This window comes from Amia ocellicauda, chromosome 11 (assembly GCF_036373705.1).
Source record: "Amia ocellicauda isolate fAmiCal2 chromosome 11, fAmiCal2.hap1, whole genome shotgun sequence".
Classification (NCBI taxonomy): domain Eukaryota; kingdom Metazoa; phylum Chordata; class Actinopteri; order Amiiformes; family Amiidae; genus Amia; species Amia ocellicauda.
In genome coordinates, this window is record NC_089860.1 from 26,732,433 (window position 1) to 26,758,712 (window position 26,280).

The 26,280-nt window shown below is 40.5% G+C and overlaps 1 protein-coding gene across 6 annotated transcripts in view; it reads right to left on the minus strand.

The window, feature by feature from the left end:
* adgrb2 (adhesion G protein-coupled receptor B2) overlaps positions 1 to 26,280 on the minus strand; it is a 207,110-nt gene that overhangs the window by 146,399 nt on the left and 34,431 nt on the right. For all 6 annotated transcript variants that reach the window (XM_066717237.1, XM_066717238.1, XM_066717235.1 and 3 more), the window contains exon 2: positions 7,478 to 8,240. In XM_066717237.1, coding sequence (XP_066573334.1) covers positions 7,478 to 8,225 — 748 coding nt within the window. In that variant the 5' untranslated portion in view covers positions 8,226 to 8,240. The remainder of the gene's footprint in view (positions 1 to 7,477; positions 8,241 to 26,280) is intronic.

Sequence of the window (26,280 nt, forward strand, 5' to 3'; positions counted from 1 at the left end):
AGGTGTCGGCCCACAACTGAATATTATCTAAGTCCCTTTGAATAGCCTGTGCTGCCATGATTGTATCTGCTGAGCCGCCTATTTTAGTATCATCGGCAAATTTGACAAGTTTGCTAACTATCCCAGAGTCCAGATCATTAATATAGATTAGAAAAAGCAAAGGCCCTAGTACTGATCCCTGTGGAACTCCACTAACAACCTCACTCCAGTTAGAAGCAACTCCTCTAATCGACACCCTCTGTTTCCTATTCATCAACCAGTTCATAATCCTTCTACTTACATTACCCTGAATGCCTACAGCTTCCAATTTTAAGATCAGTCTTTGGTGTGGAGGGATCAGTCTATGGTGTCTATTCAAAGCTCCCTGGTGTTTGTTTCAGACTGATCCCAGATCATCTCGGACAGTTTTGTGCCTTGGAGCACCAGTAGATTCCCGGTGCCTGTTTATTCCCTTTGCCTTTCTTGTGATTTTGTTAGTTTCTGGAGTTTGTAGACTCCTCCGTGAGGAGGATATCGTTTATTTATTTTCAATAAGTGTGCTGAATAAAAACCCCTGTCAGCTAACAAAACTCTCTGTGTCCTCCACTCTCTGTTACACTGGGCTTTGTTGACTAGGATAAAGCATTTGATTCAATATATACAAACCCAGTCATCATGACTCTAAGAAATCAAAACATTGAGGAAGCCTATATAACTCTAAATCAAATATTAAATATATCTACAACAATGCAACATCAAGAATCCCAAAAAACTGACAAGATCAAGATCTGCAAAGGAGTACATAAGGGAGGCACAATCTCTCAAACTTTTCACAGTAACTCTTGAAGAAGTGTTCAAGACTTTGGACTGGGAAGAAAAAGGAATCAAGTTCAATGGAGCTTATTTAAACAACCTGAGATCTGCAGATGACACTGTCATATTTATAAAGACACTTGAAGACCTGCAGCTTCACTTTCAAGAACTGACAGATGCGAGCAAGAAACTGGACTTAATATGAACCTGAACAAAACCAGACATGTTTTACAGTTTTGATGAATCTAAGAAAATTGAAATAGATCAATGGATACTTAATTAAGTCAAATGTTATGTTTACCTTGGACAACAGAACTCTCTCCCATGGCTTTGATGGGTCTCCAGGTGGTGCAGATCCACAGTAACTGGCAAAAGGAGCAGGACAAGGATACATACTGCAAGATTTGCCTAATTATTTTAATCATCAGTCCACGCAGACCAGAAACAGTACGCACAAAACAGGCACTGGCGGGAGGCGTTAATGAGAGTGTTTAGTAAAGTATCCAGTGATTGACACCTTCACAGTCACGCACGCTACACTATCCCCGTTTGCTATCTGAGATGATTGTGACTCGAGTCTGCTGCTGAGAGGAGCAACAAATCAAATTGTCTTGGGGCCATTTCTCAAAAGCAACTTGAGCCAAACATGTATCATATTTTACAAACACTGTCATTAGTTACGATGTCCGTGAATAGCATCATGAGTTCACGAGTGGTCTGGGACAATTGTGAGGAGAAATGTGAGTCGTGAAGATACATAAACGCATTTCACGGACATCTCCCTCTCAATGTGGTAGTATGGCTTCCATTCCAATTATTGTATAATGTAATCACTGCAGACGGTGCCCGCGCATTACATTTCAAAGAATAGTAAGGCACTGATCTGTGCTGCTATTTCTTCCAATTTTGTTTCCCCTTTTGAATTGGTTTCAGCTTGCTACACTACACATCTTTGTTGGCCTCTACTGCATTAACCTATCTCAACCTCCGATTCGATTAATATTATTTTCTGCACCCACTGCACAGGATAGATTGCCTAATTTATAGGCATGTTGAATTATTACATCATCGGGTTGAGAATAAAACAGTTATGTCAAAATGTGGATTGTCAGAGATTCATAGGATGATTAAATTTTATCCCACTGCTTTGGTCATACAATATGAACTTTCTCTGCCACTACTTTTAAAAGGTTTTTATTAAAATCATGGGGAATATACTGAACAATTTGATTCTTCTGTGATTGACTCCTCATCCTTTTCAGCACCTTTACTTGGACAGCACCTTCTGCAATCTACTTCAAGATCGTTCTTCAACCGTAGTTTTATGAGGTGGTTTGGGAAACGCATGGCAGGATCGATCAAAGTCGGCGGCATTTAATGATGAGAATCATCTTGAAACCTCAAGCACTGTAGTTATTGGGAAATGGCCCCCAGATTATGATGATATATGAGCATTTTTTTTTCCATTTCAATTTCTTTTTCATTCTCCTGCAAATGGGAAACTGTAGGGTAATTGGACAGTACTTTAGGGGTGCTCATTGTAACAAGTCTGCAAAAACTCTGATTTTTAATAAACTAATTAATCCCTGGCAATTTAAACGTTAAGGTTCTTCCATGTGTACTCTTAGTGTACCAATGTGCAACACTAGATAAAAGCTAATTCAGTTTTTACTAAATAATTAGTAAAAAGAAAAAAAAAACTAGCAAGGAAACCAAAAACAACCATACAATAGACTTTGCATGATGCTCAGCATTCCCTCTGAAGGAACACTCTAAGGTCTGAGCCATCACAGAAGTTCCCTTTACAATTCCTCACAAACGACACATGGCTATCCCCAGACAAACTGGCCAACTTCAAAGAATTATATCAAACTACTGCAGCACCAACAGTAAATATTTTTTTGTGTGTGAAAAAAGCAAGGACAGATAACTCTGCCCTGCTTAACTTCAAAGAAACAGAGCTTTCAAGCTGGTGGAGCTTGGGCTGTCGTAGACCTCTTTAATGCAGTGAAGTGTCTGCTGTGAAAACTACAGGGGAATAGATAAGACTGCTACTGCAAAGCAGGTTTTTCTGTTTTAGGTTTTATGAGCTGAAGGCCGTTGTACAGAGCCAACTCCATGTACTGCTAGCTTATTTTGAGTAAATGTGTATGTGGAGACATGCAGAGTTAAAATAATGTAGATGTGTATTGGCTTTTTCACTTCATCAGCATGCATGCAGCTCAAAAACATGAAAAGGCTCAAACTGCTACTGAATGCAATGGGCGTCCTGAATCCCCCAAAAAAACAGAGAATGATTTTAAATTGGCCACAAGCTGTGTATTTTTTATTCAAATCGTGTACTCTACTTGCTCTGAGAACACATGCACAGTAAGGACAACGTGTCAGAAAAATAATAATTAAAAAAAAAAAATAATAATAACATATATATATATATATATATATATATATCAAAGCTGTGAGGAAAATACAACTAAATTAAACAAAACTAAACAAAAGAACTCTATATAATCTGCAGCAAAAGTGAGCCCTTGGGGACGCAGTTCTGAGCTCGTGCCGCACTGTGTTGAATCAGAGGATGTAATAAAAAACACATTCTCTGCTTCGATACGCTCAGTCAGAGCTCCCGTGGGCGAGATAGAGACCTCCACTGTGCCATGCTGCCTTAGGCCAGGGCCAGGAATGGGCAGACCATTGAACACAACCAACAGGACGTCTAAAGCAGCACCCCCCCCCCACCTCACTTGAGCTACAGGAGCTGGATTCTCCACACGGTAGATCTGTACAAAACCCTCTCCACGGGTATTATTTAGGCTGCCGTGTAACCTGGAACAAAAGGCATAATTTCCAGATTACTGTAAAAAGTGGCATTTCATAAACAGTCACACCTGCAGAAGCCACAGGAAATGGCTGGATATGGAATGGAAAAACACAAATGAAAAGTAACAAAAGATATACAAGATATAATCATCATCATAACAATAGAAAATAACACTGGTGTATTCCTGCATTCATAAAATATCTCCTCTCACTGGACACATTCAAATGTGGATGGCCAGCACAACAGAAAGATGATGTGACGAGAGGAGAAGACCACAATAATATGTGATGGTGATAAACCAAATTTCAGATTTAAGAAATAGACTATAGTTTACCTATTCTATGCAAGCTCAGCCACAACACTTCTTCTCCCTACAGAAGTCCCTTAGTGGCACTAAAACCTTAGGTAAAGCAAGAATTGATCATTATTAATTTGTCCAAAGAGAATTAGAGAGTCTAGATGGTGGCTTAACCACAGATCAATAGCTGCTGTTGTAGAGTCCCCGACTGTACTGAAACACCTGGGTTTAGCATTGCATGCCAATGACGGCACAGAAGGAGATTCAGTAAGTTGCTCAGGGGGACGCACAGCATGAGGCGCAGTGAGTCAGTGACCTAGCAGGGGCACTGAAACAGGAACCTGCTGGTGAGGTGTTTGAACGCTCTGTTGGAAGTCAAATACTTTGCTTAATTACTGGATCAAGTTGCGTCTTGTTTTTGTTTGTTTTCATAATCACGCAATGCCAATCTCATTTGAGCAGACAACAAAATATGCACCTACACTTTCCACTGAAGTTTGCTTTAAAGGCAGCACAAGCGAGGTGACACCACCTTGAACACAACCTCTGGCAGCTGGCGGAGTTGCTACAGACCATGTGCCCACGGGGGTTTGCATCCATCGCTCTGCAGTTACCTATATGCTAACATGATGCACACACACACATACACACGTACGCACGTCTGCACGTACGCACACGCGGTGCATGAACACACAAGGGCATGTGTATGGAAAGAGAGTTCAGGAATTCAGGCACTGCAACCGTGCCGTGACTCCGCTCCCTCTCTGGGGCACCAGGAGGCCTTGATTAAGTCATTGCTCAGTGTTACAGAATACACCAGGCTCTCGCGCACACGCACACACGCACACGCACACACACACACACACAACTGCAAACGCTGCAAATGAACACACGAGCGTGGGTCCTCTGCACAGTGAGGCTCCCCTGCGCCTGGGGAGGCGCATTCCCCAGGGGGGCAGTGCTGGCATGTTTAAAGCAAATCAAGTGATTTAATGGTGGATGAAATTAATTAATGAGTGTGACATGAAAATAGAGCTCTTGGAAATCAGGCTCAGGCTCCGTCTAAAACTAACTAAGTGCCAGTTCTGATGGCCTTGGGCTTAAACTCGCTGCTGACGAGCATCGTGAAAGAGGCAGGGGCAGGCTCTATGTGAGGGGTAGCAGTAACTGATCTCTGATAGCTGCCCTGCATACAGAGGGGACTCTGCAACCTGAACAAGGAAAAAAAAAATCAGGCAGCTCTTTGAAATAATAATAAAAACATGTTTTACAATCCTGTGTGCTACACAGTTTGATTATGTGAAGGATTCAAGATGCAGTAGAAGATTTCTCCTGAAGACAGGAACATTCTCAGTCAACCCAAATCATGACTCCTCTCCACACATCTGCAGTGAAGCTGCTTTCCAGCTCTAATTCAGACGGTAAAGGAGCCATTGAACGGCAGGCTTGATTTCTTGCAGGAAAGGCTCACTTCAATCAGGTCTAGTCATTCGGGTCTGGCTGGACCAAAATAAATCCTGCTATTGTTCATAAAAAAGAAACAAGGTCTCCATGAGCCAACGCTAACAATTCGTCTTATTTCCCTGCCATTAAAGCTACTGAGAATACTGGCTTGCATTTGCGTAGCCGATGAGTGTTCATAAATCTCCACACTCTCTCTCTAAATCCCCATCTTAATTTAACCTCCCAGTCTGTCTTTCACACAATCGGCTCCTGGCTAGGTGTGTCAGATTTAAAATAATCAAATTGAATGCTTCTGGGCTTGCAAATTTACACAGAATGCACCCCGACTGAGGCTGTAACATCTATCTACAGCAGAACACAACCAAAACAGAATAAAGAGTTCGGAGTGAGTACAGGGCCTGTATTGTCATTCCTCAAAGTGCATCAACACCACATATTAAGAAATCAGTGCTGGAAAAAAAATGCTGGCTATGAAAATGCAGGGTAATGGTTCAGGGTCCATTTGTAATGGTTACACATAGTGTAAAGGATTTTTTGTCAGAACATTTTTAAAAGCTTCAATCACAAAATGCTAAGAAAACTTACAAACTTATCATGGTTTTTTTTATTGTCAGAGTCCACTTTGTACTACTTAGAAATAAAAAGGGGAGAGGGCACAAGTTTAACATTTGAATCTGGGCTAAAGCCAGTTTCACACAAGCCTACAGAAAGAAAATTCTTCACTAACTGAAATTTCACTGCTTTCACTTCTTAAAAAATAATAGAGTCAGAAGACACCACTTACTCCCCAGCACACTTTAAAAAAATGACAAGTGCAAAGTACAAATTTAATCTGATGGAACAATTTTCACACCTCAGTTGCAAAAGAAAAATAAAAGCTGTCTCTCCTCCTATGCATTTGTCTATCTATTAATCTAATCAATTTATAATTTCCTGCTTAACTGTACAGCAGGGTGGCGGGAGAAAAATGAAAACTATCTGTCTAGCTGGATTTGATTGCATCCCTTGAAGAATGAAGTGTTTTCTTCTCCTACCGTGACCCCCTTTTTAACAAGCTAATTTGATTGTGGGTCTCCAGTCTCCAAACGCAGTGTACGAGACAAGACCACAGAGCAGAACCACCGTCACAGGGACACCTAAACCAGGCAGCCAAAGCCGGCAACACAACCGCAACAACAAAAAAGGCCAGGCTACACACAGGGGATTTGTACACTACTGAGAAACTTGGCACCGACTTTAAAACCAAAACAAACCTCAGAAGTTCTGCAAGATTTCAATAGCTTAAAATTAATCTACTCAACCTTGAGGGGATTATAGTCAAATATTTCAAGGTGCCAGGAAAGTTCCATGGATTGCATCCAGTCTATTTAATTAGTTAGGGCTATTCCCTGAATAATGTATTCCAGATACATTTGAGTGGATCCATTTAAAAAAAAAGTCTCCAAAGCACTTTTACCTAGTGCTGAATATACAAGTTAGCAAACATGTGTATCAGTCGCTACAGTGGTTTGAATTTTCCTGAAAGTGAGCTAAATAAGTAGGTTAGACCCGCTGCCAAGTGGATAAATGGTGAGAACTGAGCTCAAATAAACCTGATAAACAAAAACCTGCTACACTATAATTTGAATATCTCATTCTTTGTAAGAGAAATACGTTTTCTAGTCTGCAATTACTGCTGCTTCTTCCTCAGCAGCACAGGGCTGCCACTGTGCAATTTCATCATGCAGAAAACCTCCTCAGTGCACTTAGACGAGACAATGAAGTGACCAGATGTGGCTGTTTCATTTAACAACTCCATTTTATTTTATTGTTCCACCCCCACCCCCTGTAAAACTAGCACTGAATACATATCTGTGGCTTTCCTAGTTTATTTCTTCAGTTATGTATCACCGCAGTCCTACAGTTGTCCACCTTCAATGTTTACAGCACACTTGTATGAAATAATCAGAATAATCGAATAATCCGGCCTTGGTACAATTTCTCCTAATGCCTTTCATGTGTTGAGAACAGCCTACTGCTATTGCCCATCCATCGCCTGCCGTAAGGCATCTGTTCAAATGGCCAAGTAAAACACAGCGTGACTTAAATGGGACAGCACTTACCTTGCCTGACGTCTCTGGGCGCTACGGCGATGGCATTCTTAGAATGCAGTTGGGTGACGCAGCAGTCACTGCTGGGGGGGGAGAGGATCACGTTGGAGACGGTGTCATTCTGCGGCATGACGGGCAGCAGGGGCATCGGTGGAGAGACATCGGGGCAGATGCAGCCAGTCTGTGTAATCCCACAGCGCTCACTTGCCCGGCTGCTGCGCAGGCACTCCTCAAACCAGCGACACAGCACGCCACAGGTGAAGTGGCTGGAGTTCTCATTGTTGATAAGTAACACCTCCACCAGGTGGAACTCCAAGGCCTCCTCGGGCAGCGACTGCACGGCCTGGGGCTCGGCGGTCAGGCACACCTGCACGAAGTTCTTGTCAAACTGCAGGAAGGTGAAGGGCCCGCGCGACAGGCACAGCTCCACACCCTCGTGGTCGAAGTAGTCGAGCTGGGTGCAGGTCTGGTTGGAGAGGTAATGGTCCAGGGGCAACACCATAGGGGAGAAGTGAAGGCAGGCTTGCTCCTGGTGGTTGAACTTGAAGTAGAGGGAGTACTTGGTGGGGTCTGGGTTCTCCAGCGTCCAGGAGCAGCCCGCTGTGAGCCGGGGGAAGATGTCCTTGAGCGAGAAGGAGCCGTACAGCACCCCCGCCACCAGTGAAGAGCACGCGGTGCTCTGACCCAGCAGCTCCAAGCCAGCAGCCAGCGCAAGAAGGGACGACAGCACAGACAGAAAGAGGTGACGAGCAGTGTTCATCCTATGTCATTTGTCCTGCAGGGATAAGGAAGAGGAAAATTAGATTAAGAAATCAATACATAAATGAATTATGAGTTGTTATCCACCTTCGCTCAAATCTTCTAGCCGGTAGGAACACTTTAAGACAACTGCATGGCACTAAGAAAGACTCCGAGTCCCTTACAATGTGTCTTTCTGGACTACATCTTCAAACGGGACACGTAATGAACACTTGTGCTGAAGTACAGGGTGATGCGGAGACTAACTTATTGACTAAGACAGCACTGTGCAAATAGTTTGCTTATGTATTCATTTAATGTCTTCTTTCGTACACAGCAAAAGGAGAATTGGCACAGATCGATTGATTCTAGTCTGCCAACTAACATAGAAAGAAAGTCCTAGAAGTGTGAGTTTGTCTTTGCTTAGGGGGGTGGAAAGAGAGAATTGTGTTCACTAGGTGGTGGAGTTGAAAAATGGGAGGGGAGGGCGTGAACACATTTGGGATAATGTATCATGTAAAACACACTAGACACTGTACAGCAGAGGTGCTTTGATGCTACTGACAGAACAGTCCCTGTGAAGGTCAGTTCAGTCTTGACAGAAGTCAGCTCTGACAGTTTGGCAGTCTGAAGGCATACCTGGTCTTGAGTCCTGCCATGGCTCATTTGCTAAACCAGGTGATTGCTCTGATGTTAAGTAGCAGTGAAGGGAGGAATGGTCACTGTTGTAACACAGCCCCTAGCACTGCTCCAACCTTGTACTCCAGGGCTTCTACAGAACACTGCAACTGCATGAAGGTCACAGAAAGGATGCTAATGTCTCCAAATTTATTTTCTCTTTATGCACGGTATTAGCAAATACAGAATAATGTTTCTTTCTGATTTGTATGCCATTGCTTTATTTTTGTTTGTATGGTTTAATCTTTGATTTAATTAAAATCAAACTAAATTTCAACTCACAACTTAAATGATGTACATATATTAGAGATAGATAGATAGACAGATTATAGTGGATTTCATAAAAGTTCTTACACATTTTTGGTTTTGTTTTGTTTGTATGCTTTTGTTTGTTTCACTTGTACTTATACAAATATAATCCAGGTGAGCTATGCAATGTAAAATCGAAAAAACCTTTTGGTTGCTGGTGTAAAATAAACAAAGATTTTTCACATTTTATTATTAAACTTACAACAGTCAATTATTAAATGAATACAGATTTTTATTTAGCCTAATATATTTATTTATTTTTCTCCCATTATCCATCTCCACTTCAAGATAATTGAATTGGGCAGTTTGTTAAACATAGTCAAGGACAAGACAGTAAAGACGGCTGGAAGTGACATATGACATTGCAAGAGCTCATTAGTACACAGCAGACGGACTTTCAGCGACAAGAAAACCTAAAGGCCCCAGCAAGCGAGCAAACAACAAGCAAACCGAAACGTATACAGTTCAAAATCTACAAAAACTCATCTCCACGGTGTCAAGAAACTGTTTGTGTTGGGAGCAACAATGTGCTCAGGAAGCAATTGACCAGCACACAGATAGCCATCGGGATTTCATCTGAAATGCACACTATTGTGTATTTCAGACTCTCACCCAGTAACCTACAGCAAGGGTGCATTGGTTTTGAGAGCAAGATAATGGTTTTTATTTATTTTTTGGTTTGTGTTTTTATTTTTAAGTCCTGTTTTGATAAAGCTTCCATTTCTTCAACAGCGCTGTATGTCAAATCGAATTGACCTCCACTTCTTGTGTTAAAGACTTTTGTAAAGCCTTTCTTTGCCGAAGCTTAGGAGTGTGCGCAGCTCTTAATACTATCTTAATACTGACTTGACAGACACAGACTTACTATGTATGGCCACTGTCAAGGGCACAGATCATGACAATCATAACGGGGAACGGAATATCCCTGTGTTGGAATGTCGGTTTGGGAAAAAAACTAAAAAAAAGGTATTTTCATAGGACATACAACGGTACCGCAAAGGCCACCTGAAATAATACAATAACTATATATTTTGTTGTCGTTGTTTTCTCACCAAAGCAAATAGCCACCTCCCATTCTGTAGCCCACCTGTTTCTGGGAAGCAGCACCAACCTGAAGCACCCCACAGGGTCATATAGGGCACCAAGAGTGTTACAGTACAAACCCTACAACCTGACCCAGCAGTATGTCAGATGGATCAGAAGAAGTGTAGGAGGGGACATAAGTTACATAAGAGCCTTGAATCACAGTTCTCTTAGTCTACACTGGACAAGCACCTGACTGTATTGAGAAACATCCCCAGCAGACTCTGGTCAGCCACACAGCCTGCCTCAGTGACGGCACAGGGGCCCTGTCAGTCACAGTCCGGCTGTCAGCCCTGCGCTCCCTCTCTCTCTCTCGCACCGCCTGCTTGGTCTGGTTTGACTGCTCTCTGTTTTGTATTATTCTGTTCTGTTATTTGCTGCTCTCCCAGTGTAGTGGGTCCTGGGTGAGCTGTCCCCTCCCACTTGAAATTGATTGACCTTCTTTTCTTTCCTTACCAGTAGATGAAAAATAATACCTAGAAGAACAGAAGCTGTAGATCAAAACAAGTGGAAACATCTTGAGGAGGCCTTCATCAAGCAGTGGAGTCATATAGGCTGATGGTGATAGTGATGGTGATGGTGATATATATATTATGTGGTGCTGCCTTGGGCGGTCGCACCTTAAATTGATGTCTACACTCTCTGGGCCAGAGCCGTTGCAGGACGCTGGACAGCGACACTGCAGTCAGTGCAGTTCAGCACCAGTGTGAGCTGCAGTAAAAGCTCCCAACAGGGAAGAGAGTCAGTTTACGCCAAACAAGCCTGGTGTAAAGAGAGACCTATTGTCTGCTCTCTTTGCCCCTCTTAACAGGAACTGACGGGGAAACCTGAGGGCTGCAAAATCACTCACAGCCTCACAACCTTGGGCAATATAATGGCCCAGGATCACATGATATAGTGTGTTTTATAGGCATTTTAATAAGATGGGCGTGAGGCTGCTGGCTAGGCACCTTTGCAAGATAGATTTTAACTACAATTAATACAAATGCCGGGGAAGGATGTTACATATATGTGACGTGCAGAATAGCAGTCTGAGAGCAAATCATAAAAGCAAGCTCTTTATTCACGTTCACCTGGGTTAAACAGATTGACCTTCTAATATTAGTTACTGACAAGACAAGAACCCATCCATCACTCAGAAAACACAGCTCTCAGCTCAGCCCATAGAATTGATGGTAATTTTGCATCTGAGTGCCTAATTGCCTGTGTCCAGCTATTGCAAAGTTCCCTGTCCCAACTTGCATAGGCTCCAGGGTTACACACACCAGTCTTCACTGTTAGATAAACTCCTACTTTCTTTGCTAAGTGCCCTGTTAGACGTATTATTATTATTATTATTATTATTATTATTATTATTATTATTATTATTATCTTGTAAAAACGATATATATGTAGTAATCTGTTTATTAATTACACCGCTAGGTTAATTAGGCATCATAAGGGATTTATATACAAGTCTGCATTTGCAACAGGATTAATCCCCAAGAGCCCAAAAGGACATCAGAGCAATTTCCAAACTGGCAGAGACAAGGTCACAGCTGAAATAAAAGGACACAGAACTGCAGCTCTCTGGCGGTTTCAGTTTGTGAGAAAACCACCACAGCTCTGGTAATAAGGGTGAGACGTGTTATAAATGCAGAGGTGCTGGATAATCCATTTCATTGCAAGTTTCATGCAACCAGCACAAAAATGTGTGATTTGATCAGTAATCAATTAAGTATCTAACAAGGTATCCGCTAAAGATTTGCTGGATGGGAGCCTTTGCTCTCAGCTCATGACCTAATATTATTCTGAAAATGAGTTGCTAATGCTGGATATGATGACACACTCGGTCATGATAAGATGTACGATGTGGCACGGGTCGTGACAAAAGATCTGGGATGGAATTGATTCCCTTAAGGGGTGTGTTTTCAGAGAATCGTTAGGCAGGTTTTTATGATGCAGAAATATGCAAAGCAAAATCAGTTTGATTAACCAGAATAATGATTTCTCATCACAGGGTGAAAGCATGGTAAGTGAAAGTTCCTAGTTACCAATGCACTCATTGCATTGCATTCTGACTGTAGAGATAGTCACTTCAGAATTGTCAAAACAGGCAAAAGTAGCATACCACTGTATTCATATTTATATTAACTATGTATAGATACTACCAAGAAGGACAATATGAAGAATCCCTATTTAAGATAAGAGATTATTAAAAGATTATTTTACATTTCCCAATATGGTAACTGTACTTTTTTATATTATGCTTGCATTTATTTAGGTAGTTCTGTACATATTGTATAATTGCTGCTTTTTCTGTTCTATCCTGTTTATTTAAGAAAACAAAGATGCACAGAAATGTATTTGATCGTCATGTGTATTACAACTGTGAGGATCACACAAAACATTACATCTCCTGTTGTCAGATCCGTTGCAAAGTGTACATTTTGTTTTATTGATGTGTGGCACATTTTACAGCAATTTTCTAAAAAGCTGACTTGAGAGGCTGGAGACAACACCTGAACAGGATGAGATTTCACTGGGGGATTGAGCTGTTTTATATTGTGGCTCTGTAACACTTCGGCATTAAAACACAGACACACACAGTCAAAAATGATGCTATAAAAATATAAAAATAAAAAAGGTGACATTTGATTTATCTCTCCATATTGGATGTTTGTTTGTACTTGTTTACACTGTATTTTATTATTTTGATGAACAACTGTGTAAATAGTGTGTGAGATACACTTGTTTTTATTATACAATCCAAGCAGACCTGAAGAAAAATTGCTTCATACTGAGCATTACAGGGAAAGCAGAGAGAGAGAGAGAGAGAGAATTCCTAATGAGATACACCAGTTTACATTTTGCCCTTCTGCTTTCAAAGCCAAACAGGTTATCTTACTGATCTCTTTTCGCTGCTGTTGCTCATGTGCATGCAGGTTGAAATTGTGCATCCACTTGTCAACTCTCATGCACATAATTAACTTGTGTGCATTAAAAATTCAGCCCTCTTGTCGCGTGTTCGACGCCGCATGGACGTTTTCAAAGCAAACCGCCTGGAGCAGACGCCGTAGGTACCACCGAAAGAAGCAGAGAAACCTCCGCACAGAGAAAAGGCCAGAAATGTCACGAAATGTTTGTTCAGCAGAAGCATTGTTCAAAACTGTGGGAAGACTTTTTCTTTTTTAATTAAATGCTAATGGCACTGCAGAAAAGGTCTTCTTTCCCCTTTAGCAAAGCCGGAATATTTATTACATCGTCTTGTTTTGTCGCTGTTATCTTCAGTGTTATACAACTGGAGCCCATCCTTCCAACAATGAAGCTTCATTTAAACTCCAGTGCTGGGGAAAGGATGCATAAACAGAATGCAGATACGAGCTGCCTAGCTTACATGGTGTTTGTTTGCTGTCAACATATTCGACTCAAAAGCCTTCTATTATTTGTGTCCCTCCAAGAACCATTATAGAATTAATGTTTTGTTTCAAAACATTACCAGCTAAATACCTCAAAACATTCCCATCCATCTTATAACACCTTAAACGATGGGTTAACTACAAAGACAATGAAAAAGCATTGCAAGCATGTTCACTCATGTCCACAGGATGATAATAATAATCAAATATCAATCTAAACAATTACAAAATAAAGCTCGAGAATCATTGCACTCACTCCTCAAATTTGATGAGGTGATAGAAAAGAGCATCTACATCTACCTCCCACAAAACCCACAGAGACTATAAAGTGAAATTGCACGGTGGCCACAGAGGAAAAAAAACACCACAGGCACGTTGGTTTCATTTTTAGTCCTATATTCAGGCATTCTACATTCCTGCATCTCATGTGCTATATTCATTACATCCTGATCTGTTACAGTTACTTCTTATATAACTGTACAACATATAACCTTTGCATTATGTTTTTTAAATGACTATATATATTTGTCTTTGTACATTTCCTTGTTGAATGAGAGTCGCCTTGGACAGCGATGTATGGCCAAATCATTTATTAAAGAATAGTCAAATCAAAGACAGGTCCCTGAGGGAAGGGGATTTGTACACTCTTGAGAACAGGGTAATGATGTCATATATTTTTTACGGGCCCAAATGCAAGGAGCCCTGAAACAAATGCATGCCTTTAACAAAGAGTATGTTTTAAGTTTATTTCAAGAAAATACTAAATTATTAAACCGAACACAAAATAAACACAAATTAAATATAAGAAAAGCCAGCATTCCCAGTGTAATGTGCGTGATTACTCGGACCCCGGAGCATTGAGAATGGCAGATGAGGATGTACGTTGGATGCACTTTGAAGAGCAGCTTGTAACTTGCAAGTGGGAATAGAGACGAGAAATGGGTGCAGTCAGAGGGAGGCTCGGGGAGGGAGCACACAGGGTGACTGGCAAGCTGAGAGATTTTCAGCGATACCTACTGAAGAGAGAACATTCACTTCCAGAGCTCAGTGTTTGTCAAATCCCCCCGGGGGGCTCTCACTTCAAAACTGCGATAACAAATGACAAGACCAAAGGGCAAGGTGACATTTTTCATCACTCAATAATTTGTTGTTAATCTTCCTGGTAAGGAAATAAATTAACGGATCGGCATTACATTACAAAGATAACTACATAAGTACTGTGATAAGCATTCTCCACTTGAAATGGGCTGTGCTTTCTAGGGGATGATTTTACTTATTTATTTCATGGAATTAAATTTTCTCTTTAGAAGGCACCATGACTACAAAGTATGAATTGTGATATCTTACACAACAACTGTACAGCCAGCATAGACAGGATGTTATAGTGAGCACCCCCCTGTACATTTACCAACAGGATCATGCAAATTGTCACAAAGAGCAACACAGTGGCTTTGAGGAGAATTTTATGGCCCTGAAAACATTTAATGGCCCTGCTCCCTGGTCCCTGGAAGGAACTGGCTAAAGGAGGGCAAGAACCAGGAAGAGACTTGCAGAGACAACGAGAACTTCACACATTGCTTAGTCTTTGACCCAATGGCCCAAACTCTAACACTAGAGGAAGACAAAACTAAATCAACAATTGCAATGTATAGATACACAAAATAAGCTTAACATATGGGAATGCCTTTTCGGTATATTCCAACAAAACACATTTCTGCTTTGTTTTTTTCTCTTCTTAAACATTGATACTGATGCGATCCACGCCGTTCTGCTCAGGAGCAGCGCGATGTTGACCTCGACATGGTTGCACTCCACACACTCCGGCATCCATGTACCGTCCCTCGTGTGTGAGAAAACTGGAATCGCAGACGCATAAAAAGTGACAGAGTGCCTTGTACACAGCGCTGACCTTGCCTCGGATATGGGATTCATTTCATGCACAGCCCAGGAAACAGAGGATCAGTATCATCTCAATTTAATGGAAATTAGTCAGGGATAATTTAAAATATGCATTCCGCGCTGCAGAATATCAGCCATGCTAATCCATCTCAGTGCAAACTTAATTCCACCTTCGGGGAACATTAAAATCTTTACGCACCAGTAATTCAATATGATTTATCGACTTACTCGGAATTAACCACCCCTTTGCTAAAGCTGCACTTATCTTCTTCATTGGTTGAATGAATATATATGTAATAATACATATATATAAATAAATACATAAATATGTACATTCACCTACATACATATGAACTCAGACAAATTATTTTCTTCAAATATATCGGATATATCTCATGTATGAAAAATATGTACTGTGAGTATGTAGGTACATCTTTACTAACCCATATATGAAGAGGCCTGAATTGTGCACCTGTCCACATAAAACATCCCAATCGCTATATCTAAATCAAGCTCCAGCTGGATTTTTTTTTTCTGGATTCTTCATAGACCTGTCGCCCTATTACACCTTCTCAGAATTATATATGGGGCTGTGAGAATCCATCTTACACTACCCCAATACACACATCACCCCCCCACAGCCGACAGCTCGCCGAAGACTGAGCTAGATTGAGCATCGTCCAGAGCAGGCAATTACAGGCTTACATTAGAGTTAAATTAAAATACCGTATTAGAGTGCCAAACTTATCCTAGGGTCTGTGAGAAATGAAATTAAATAAAACTTAAAAGAACCCTTTATGATGGGGTTTAACAGCAAATTCCATTATGTCTCACTAAGAAGACAAAGGAGCTTACTCAGGGCCTTCTCTCCTAGCTGCTTTTGGTGTTGTTAGGGAATTAAAATCAAAACCGCGCAACCCTTTCCAAGCTGGCTCCAGTCAAACACAATCAGAAAAGAAAAGAAGAAAATGAAACTTGCTACCAAGGCCTCAGACTCCATTTCTATGCAGTTGGACTGCTTAGATGGAACTACAAGAGTTCGCTTCAACAGAATGTCTCTTGGATCTCGACGATCATTCAGAAGAGTCTTTATTCAGTGTGGGGAAACAGATTCACACACCACATGGTGGCTTTTGGGGTAAGATTGATATTCGCTTTAAAAATACTTATAGTCTGCTGCTTGTTCCTCTGCAGAAATAATTGTGCTCAGCTAGTAATCAATACATTAAATAGTGAAAGGTCTAGCATTGTAAGGGAGCAGAGTGGAATGAAGTCGAAGTTCCACTTGTTGAGATCAGCTTGAATAAAACGTGTGACTTATGTGTTAGCGATTCGATGTCTGAGAGCCATTCATTCCAGTGAGGAGCCACATCCTTCTTGCAGAGTCAGTGAAGCCACTTTGAAGAGCTCTCTTCTCTCAGCCCTTTCCTTGCTTGTGAGTGTGTGCGAGAGTGTGTGTGTGTGTGACTGTGTGTGTGAGTTTGTCAGTGTGTGTATGTAAATATAGATCTGCACCTAATGTTTCACAGCATCCAAGGGTATTATCATATAATATCTCAGATGGACTCAGATGCTGTTGAAACTTGCTTTTCTAAAAGCAACTGGAATCAGATTTTTCAAGCTCATGGTGTACTATGTATTTCACAGCTTCTTAAAATACATCTGCTTTATTTTTTTGTCTTAAGAAATACACATGCTGGGCTTTATTTGGAATCTGAAAAAGTGAAACAATCTTTGAGAGCTCACGTGATATGAATAAATGCTAGTGTGAATGCTAGAGAGGATGCAGAGGAGCCAGGCTGCTTGGCAGAATGTATTCATGGGCTGCTGGCAGATTTCAACACATAGACTTATGCAGTTTCTCACAGCTTTTGAGGAGAAGCAAGATCACTGCAGGCCTATACTATTCAAGTTTGATTATTGTTCCATCCTTGCTGCATCCCTAAGAATTAGGGGTTCAGGAATCAGGTTCCTAAGAGTAGGCCGCCTCATGGACGGCGAAAGAGAGATCAGACACGAGACGAACGCTACACAATCCTTAAAAAAATGTCCAAGGCTGCAGTTACCCAACGGCCTCGGGAAACGGGAAAGAATCCTTGACTTTAACTGAGAGCAGTTAAAATGTAAAATTTTCTGACAACCTCTCCAGCTTCGCAGCTTCACACCGACAGCTCCCCCCCTCCAAAAGTGAGTTTCCCGTCCCCCTGGGCGCCCACTTCATTTCGAGTGCTCAGCCACAGACTGACAGATGTTTGAAGACTGAGCTTGTAATAAAGCTTGTTAAAGTCCTTGGATGATCTCCATGTTTTTGGAGGTAAACGTCTTTTGTAGCATATTATCTGTGTCATCAAATAAAACTGCACCTCCAATTAAAGAAGACAAAACATTAAGCTACTCCTCCCTTGCAGTTGTGGGCTGTATCTTGTCCAACTTATTCCTCGTGCTGCGAAGCACTCTTCCCATCCAAGTACTTGCACGTTGTCAATCGTCTGTCAGTGTCTGTCTGACTTAAGGGAGCATTTGAGAAAAGAAGACAAAGTGGAAAGAAGTCGGGAAGAAACTCCTCCCCACTTGTTCCCTGGCTTTCACAATCATAAAGAGTTTGACATTTACAAAAAGAAGAGAAAAATCATCCATATTTATTAGAGATGCTGCAAATGCACAAGAACGGTTATGGCAGCTAAAGATATTGAAAGTTCTGCGCATCAACATTTCTGACCAGTTCTTTAAATTTGACAGAAGCTCAACCTGTGTACTATTTTCTGTCAGATTTTAAACATGTGTATCTATCGATATATACATATATATATATACATATACATATATACATATACATGTACACTCACCTAAAGGATTATTAGGAACACCATACTAATACTGTGTTTGACCCCCTTTCGCCTTCAGAACTGCCTTAATTCTACGTGGCATTGATTCAACAAGGTGCTGAAAGCATTCTTTAGAAATGTTGGCCCATATTGATAGGATAGCATCTTGCAGTTGATGGAGATTTGTGGGATGCACATCCAGGGCACGAAGCTCCCGTTCCACCACATCCCAAAGATGCTCTATTGGGTTGAGATCTGGTGACTGTGGGGGCCAGTTTAGTACAGTGAACTCATTGTCATGTTCAAGAAACCAATTTGAAATGATTGGACCTTTGTGACATGGTGCATTATCCTGCTGGAAGTAGCCATCAGAGGATGGGTACATGGTGGTCATAAAGGGATGGACATGGTCAGAAACAATGCTCAGGTAGGCCGTGGCATTTAAACGATGCCCAATTGGCACTAAGGGGCCTAAAGTGTGCCAAGAAAACATCCCCCACACCATTACACCACCACCACCAGCCTGCACAGTGGTAACAAGGCATGATGGATCCATGTTCTCATTCTGTTTACGCCAAATTCTGACTCTACCATCTGAATGTCTCAACAGAAATCGAGACTCATCAGACCAGGCAACATTTTTCCAGTCTTCAACTGTCCAATTTTGGTGAGCTTGTGCAAATTGTAGCCTCTTTTTCCTATTTGTAGTGGAGATGAGTGGTACCCGGTGGGGTCTTCTGCTGTTGTAGCCCATCCGCCTCAAGCTTGTACGTGTTGTGGCTTCACAAATGCTTTGCTGCATACCTCGGTTGTAACGAGTGGTTATTTCAGTCAAAGTTGCTCTTCTATCAGCTTGAATCAGTCGGCCCATTCTCCTCTGACCTCTAGCATCAACAAGGCATTTTGGCCCACAGGACTGCCGCATACTGGATGTTTTTCCCTTTTCACACCATTCTTTGTAAACCCTAGAAATGGTTGTGTGTGAAAATCCCAGTAACTGAGCAGATTGTGAAATACTCAGACCGGCCCGTCTGGCACCAACAACCATGCCACGCTCAAAATTGCTTAAATCACCTTTCTTTCCCATTCAGACATTCAGTTTGGAGTTCAGGAGATTGTCTTGACCAGGACCACACCCCTAAATGCATTGAAGCAACTGCCATGTGATTGGTTGGTTAGATAATTGCATTAATGAGAAATTGAACAGGTGTTCCTAATAATCCTTTAGGTGAGTGTATATATATACATATACATATATACATATATACATATATATATACATATACATCTATACATATATATACATATATATATATATATACATATATATATATATATATATATATATATATATATATATATATATATACATACATACATATATATATATATATATATATATATATATATGAATTCCATCAGAATCTGGCTGGTCTTACAGTCTTCCTTAAAATAAATACAATATTAAATACCCAACCACAATACATAGTTCTTTCATTCTGCAAATAGGCAAATGCATTTCGTTTTTCTGGAAATTACAATTTCATTTGCTCCAAATAAGCAACAGTTCATCAGTGAAATCAGTGTGAATTCAACCAATAACTTCATGACTCACTTCTCCTGTGCTTTGTTCTCTCTTCCTAAGCAGAATTTGCAAAATAATACAACTGATAGATGTGCAATATCAACAGCTATAAATGAACACTGATTATTTACAGAACAATTAAACGGCAATGAGTTTAAAATAACACTTTATCCTCAAAATGGCTTATCATATAATACATACAATCTAATTCTTAACCAAATTCCTCCAGCCTGCTAGATTTATTACAACCAGTAATGTTTGTTCCCATAAACGCCTCTTTAGAAATCTTGTGCAGAAAATAATCTGCCATCTATTTATAAATGTGAAAACGGTTCAGTCCTTTAATGCTGCTCCACGAACACATCTTGAAAACTATGTGTACAACATTTGTTCTAAACACTACATTTTATTGGTTGACCTGTAATTTGACACTGGCCTTTTGTGCGTTATAAGGTACCCCTGGTACTGCTCATCTTGAACAGCTCTTGTAAATTAAAGACAGCTTGATATAGACTGACTTGGTGATTAATAATAAATTAAATGTACTGCTCTTTTGATTCTGGTAGCAGTGCCTATACAATCAGATCAAGTGTGCCAGGCTGGAAGGTTGCTGTGCGCTGCGTTGCGCTGTGTCCTATACCATCAAAGTTTTGCTGTGTTGCAGGTGGGATCAGGTTACTCAGATTAAGCACATGGCCTGTTTCCCTGTCTTGTTGATGTCATCGCCTCTCCGCTCATGCCTTTCATTTATTTACGCAGAATGGATTTTGAACGTCTGAGGTACCTTAAACAAACACTTTTAAGATCTGATCAGAGAGGCGTAAATGAATGCATCGATAGATAAATAAAGAAACAAAGCAACACAATATAAATCATGTTTCCTACTTCCTGGGTCAGCTGATCTTTCGGACTAGGCTTTTACCATTGCCACCAATCCGGCCTGAATTTACAGCTCTCTGCAATCTATAAACACTAACTAGACTCCAGATAAAGCCATTGGCGCCCGGCTCATAAAGATCACTCTACCTTTTCATGGGTTGCATGTCTCCAGGAATGTGTCAATAATTCTTGTGCTTGACCTATTCATAACAATGCAAAAAGGCACCGCGGAGTGACGGCACAACATTGACAATGGCTGAAAGCGGTGGCGGTTAACTGCTGTAAGAATGTGGCAATTTATTTATTATGCTCTTTTTGAGAAAATGGATTACAGGCACAACGCTGTACCCACAATGGGAAAGCCGTGACTGTCGGGGTAAGATTGCAACTTCTAAGTCTGAATACGCAAGTCAAAGCTCACCAGGATTTTAGTTTTCACTGAGAAGTACTTACAGTATTTTTTTTTTTTTAATACATCAATTTTTTTTTTGTATGACTGCACTCCAGGCAACATTGATTCAAAAGCATTTTGTTAATGGCGGGTGAGGCTTAATGTAATATTATCACAGACTGAACTCCCTGGGTTGAAATCCTGTTCTGTAAAAACAGCTGTCAGATAAAAAATTCTGACTGAAAGCATTTTAAAGTGAACACGTAGCTAATCCAGCCCAAAACAACTTATTGCAATGAATTCTGATTTTAACTGGATAACACAAGGGCAAGGATAAGCGTTACTGAAAAAAGACATATGTAAAAGAAGAGCATAGAATGACAACACAAAGAGAAATAAATTTGCCAAGCACTCAATCTGGCTCTCCTGCCTCCTCAACAAGTCCAAACAAAGATATATTGAATTAATAAGTAAATCCATTCATAGCAGTGCTGCCAGGTTTTGATTGAATTCAGACCACAGCCCTACTGCATCAGTTAATACACCTCTACCTCAGCACTTGACCTTGTGCAGTATCTCTCCAATCCAGTCAGGACCTTATCAGCTTCTCACAGCTGACCTAGCTTGTTTTCTTACCTTGCCCAGGCCATCAACTACAACATGGGCCTGCCCTCCCATCAGAGCTCCATTAGCTCAATACTTTCAATAAATCATTCAAAGCCAGAGCGACGGGACGGGACGGGACGGGGGGGGGGGGGGGGGATTCACACTTGCGACGTCATTCGAGTATCATTCTCACAATCTCCAGCGATTGGGAGGAAAACAACAACAACCAATAATTGGACCATCCTGAACAGGACTCTCAAATTCCAAAGTGACCCTCGTCATCAGCAAGGACTTGAAAGGAGGGGTCTGTTACTCCCCTAAATATCTGGTGAATCTGTAAGGCTCATTTTAATTTATTTACAACCCACGCCCTGCAAGCTCTTAGGTGTTGGTGTGCTGGACTCCCTGTGTGCCCCTGTGTGTATCGTCTACCTCTCCAACAGCCCTCCACAACACTCACTACCCAGCTAATGAATCACAAGACCTTCACAAGATCTGGAGAGAAATAACACATCCATAATGATGAAAACAATATTAGCTTATCTATGTGTGGACTTGTTTGTTTTATAGAGGTATTGCTGATGTGAAGAGAGCAAAATAGTTAGATGGTGTCCACTAGTAGGCACATGAGCAGCACATAATTATAGTAGATAAGATGAAATAAAGAGAGATAAAAGTGGAGCGATAAAGCCCCTTAGATCATGGTGCACTCTCTCTATCTGATCACAGTGCACTCTCTCTCTCAGCACTGATAAAGGCCTGAAATATACAAAATAATATAAAAACATAATACATCATTTTCCCTGGCACAGTCAAATTAAATCATATTTGCTTTTTATGACACAATCTTTTAATAACAATCTATTCATTGTACACTTACTAGGAATGTCCATGTCTTGAGCTTAACAAAACAAAACAAAAAAGACAGAAGAAACACACAGACAAACGCACAATATATATAACACCATCACCATTAGTCCATATCGATCCACAGCTGGATGAAGGCTTCCCAAGATGTTACCACTTGCTTCGATCTACAGCTTCTCTTTTCCATGTCATGGCTGCAAAGTTTATGATTTCACAGTGTTGTCGTCTTCTAGGTAATTTTTTATCTCTTGGTATTCATTCAATAGCTTCCTTTGTCCATCTTTGATCTGTTCTTCTTGTAATACATGTACTTTGCTGCACAAAATCACAATTATCTTCCACAAAGAAAGTGCCATTGGAGGTAATTGCAAAAATCAACAGCAATTTTGCTGCAAATACCAGCAGACACAAGGCACTAAATGCATAAGCCTTTCTAATATTTTATTTATTTTCTTATTTCTGTCTCCACAGTCATTAGACATTTCAACTAGACATATAATTGGAGTCCCATTTGTAAAGCACATTGCGCTGATCTTTGCTGTGATTAAGGAGTGTGCTCTTTAATAAAAGAAAGGGATCAGACAAATGTCACTTAGTCACACTGGCCAAACCCTCTAATCACTGAACAAATGCAAAAATATCTTGATGGATCCGACCTTCTGTGTTTATTCTATATTATTTTCCCAGCAATGCACTATGGTCTCTCACTGTCTCTCACTCTTTTTTCCCTTCTCACTGCTGTTTGGGAAAAATGAAACAAAACAAAAACAAAAAATGTTTTAATTTATGAATGTACTTCTTTAGCTAGTTATTTAGCTAAATTATGTATGGCAATCTACTTGATCTCCACAGGCTGTCCGGCTGCTCTGATTATCCTTTACATATTCTGTGTAATCCAGTTGCAAAAAAACATCTGATCCAAAGCTTAAAGGACATTTACAAAAATGTACTATACATCTCTACATATATACACACACCCACACACAGAGACACAGACAGACACACACACTCTCACTCAGATCAGAAGCACCTTTTCTTCAGTCATTAGTTCTACAACATTCAAGCATGTGGTCTTGTCATCTGTCAACTCGCTTATTATAGTTGGCATTTGTTGTACTGTTCTTCATCTAACCCTAACCGAGTATAACTAATTGCTTCACTGTGTTCTGTATTTGTTGCAAAACCATTCTACACAACGTAACCGTGTTTATTATTATTATTATTATTATTATTATTATAGTTTCTTGATCATCTGTAATGCACTTGTTTCCGAATGTGAGTGGCCTTGCGTAAATAAGATATTCATAATAACATTAGGCCTACACTGTATGCACTTCTCGAAACCCCTTAGGACAAAAGTGATTGAACTGAATTTGTGTAACTGCAAGTGAGCTCTGAACCGATTTAATAGATTGTTTCTGATTTTCTACTGAATCTGCAGAAATGGAATGAAAAATATGACTGGCTGGGAAAAACAAACAAAACAAACTAACAAAAAACAGTAAAGACAACAAGAGGGTGAGATATAACCTACTCAAATCAAATAAATCAAAGGCCTTTTAGTTATCACATCATGTCACTGTTTCTCAGTTGACCAATAATATATATATATATATATATATATATATATATATATATATATATATATATATATATACACTCACCTAAAGGATTATTAGGAACACCTGTTCAATTTCTCATTAATGCAATTATCTAACCAACCAATCACATGGCAGTTGCTTCAATGCATTTAGGGGTGTGGTCCTGGTCAAGACAATCTCCTGAACTCCAAACTGAATGTCTGAATGGGAAAGAAAGGTGATTTAAGCAATTTTGAGCGTGGCATGGTTGTTGGTGCCAGACGGGCCGGTCTGAGTATTTCACAATCTGCTCAGTTACTGGGATTTTCACGCACAACCATTTCTAGGGTTTACAAAGAATGGTGTGAAAAGGGAAAAACATCCAGTATGCGGCAGTCCTGTGGGCCAAAATGCCTTGTTGATGCTAGAGGTCAGAGGAGAATGGGCCGACTGATTCAAGCTGATAGAAGAGCAACTTTGACTGAAATAACCACTCGTTACAACCGAGGTATGCAGCAAAGCATTTGTGAAGCCACAACACGTACAACCTTGAGGCGGATGGGCTACAACAGCAGAAGACCCCACCGGGTACCACTCATCTCCACTACAAATAGGAAAAAGAGGCTACAATTTGCACAAGCTCACCAAAATTGGACAGTTGAAGACTGGAAAAATGTTGCCTGGTCTGATGAGTCTCGATTTCTGTTGAGACATTCAGATGGTAGAGTCAGAATTTGGCGTAAACAGAATGAGAACATGGATCCATCATGCCTTGTTACCACTGTGCAGGCTGGTGGTGGTGGTGTAATGGTGTGGGGGATGTTTTCTTGGCACACTTTAGGCCCCTTAGTGCCAATTGGGCATCGTTTAAATGCCACGGCCTACCTGAGCATTGTTTCTGACCATGTCCATCCCTTTATGACCACCATGTACCCATCCTCTGATGGCTACTTCCAGCAGGATAATGCACCATGTCACAAAGGTCCAATCATTTCAAATTGGTTTCTTGAACATGACAATGAGTTCACTGTACTAAACTGGCCCCCACAGTCACCAGATCTCAACCCAATAGAGCATCTTTGGGATGTGGTGGAACGGGAGCTTCGTGCCCTGGATGTGCATCCCACAAATCTCCATCAACTGCAAGATGCTATCCTATCAATATGGGCCAACATTTCTAAAGAATGCTTTCAGCACCTTGTTGAATCAATGCCACGTAGAATTAAGGCAGTTCTGAAGGCGAAAGGGGGTCAAACACAGTATTAGTATGGTGTTCCTAATAATCCTATAGGTGAGTGTATATCTTCAGTATGTATCGTGTTTTATTGTTCTAGCTGTAGTTAAAACCAAGTAACAATATTATAGTTAAGGGAGTAGCAGGCCTCTTGAAAAAAATGCAATAATTTGCCAACTAAAACTTTATAGGCTCACTTTGCTTTAAGAGTAAGTTCTGCGTAATTAAATGCACATTCATTAACTGGTCTGCCTTCAAATGAGCTGCATAAAATGTTAGTTATTCAGCCATCATTCCCAAGCTATGAATTCATTATGAAACCAATTTTTAGTATTAGTAGTAGTGCTAAATATGCGTAATCCAATTATTAATTGTATTTATTATTATTCTTTTAACTCCTTAACTCTTTTAATTCTAATTAACTCCCTTAATTGAATACTTTACTCTTGGCAATGAGAACCTTGAAGGGTGAAATGTGATTGTAGTTTTTAAAGGCAGGCTATTGTGCTGCGTCTTTGCCATATGATAAATGCTAAATTTGGAAACAGAGTTAAAAGAAAAGGCAGCACATCTTGTGATGGCCCAGGCACCTTCTTCAGAGCTTCAATTTGCTGCTGTTAAAAAGGAGGGGAAAAAATGTCACATTCATAAAAAGGTCCATAAGACTGTTTCAGCTGAAGTGGACTCAGCAGGGTCCTGTCAAAGGAAGTGCTTTTGCTTGATGGCCCATTAAGAAAAATAGA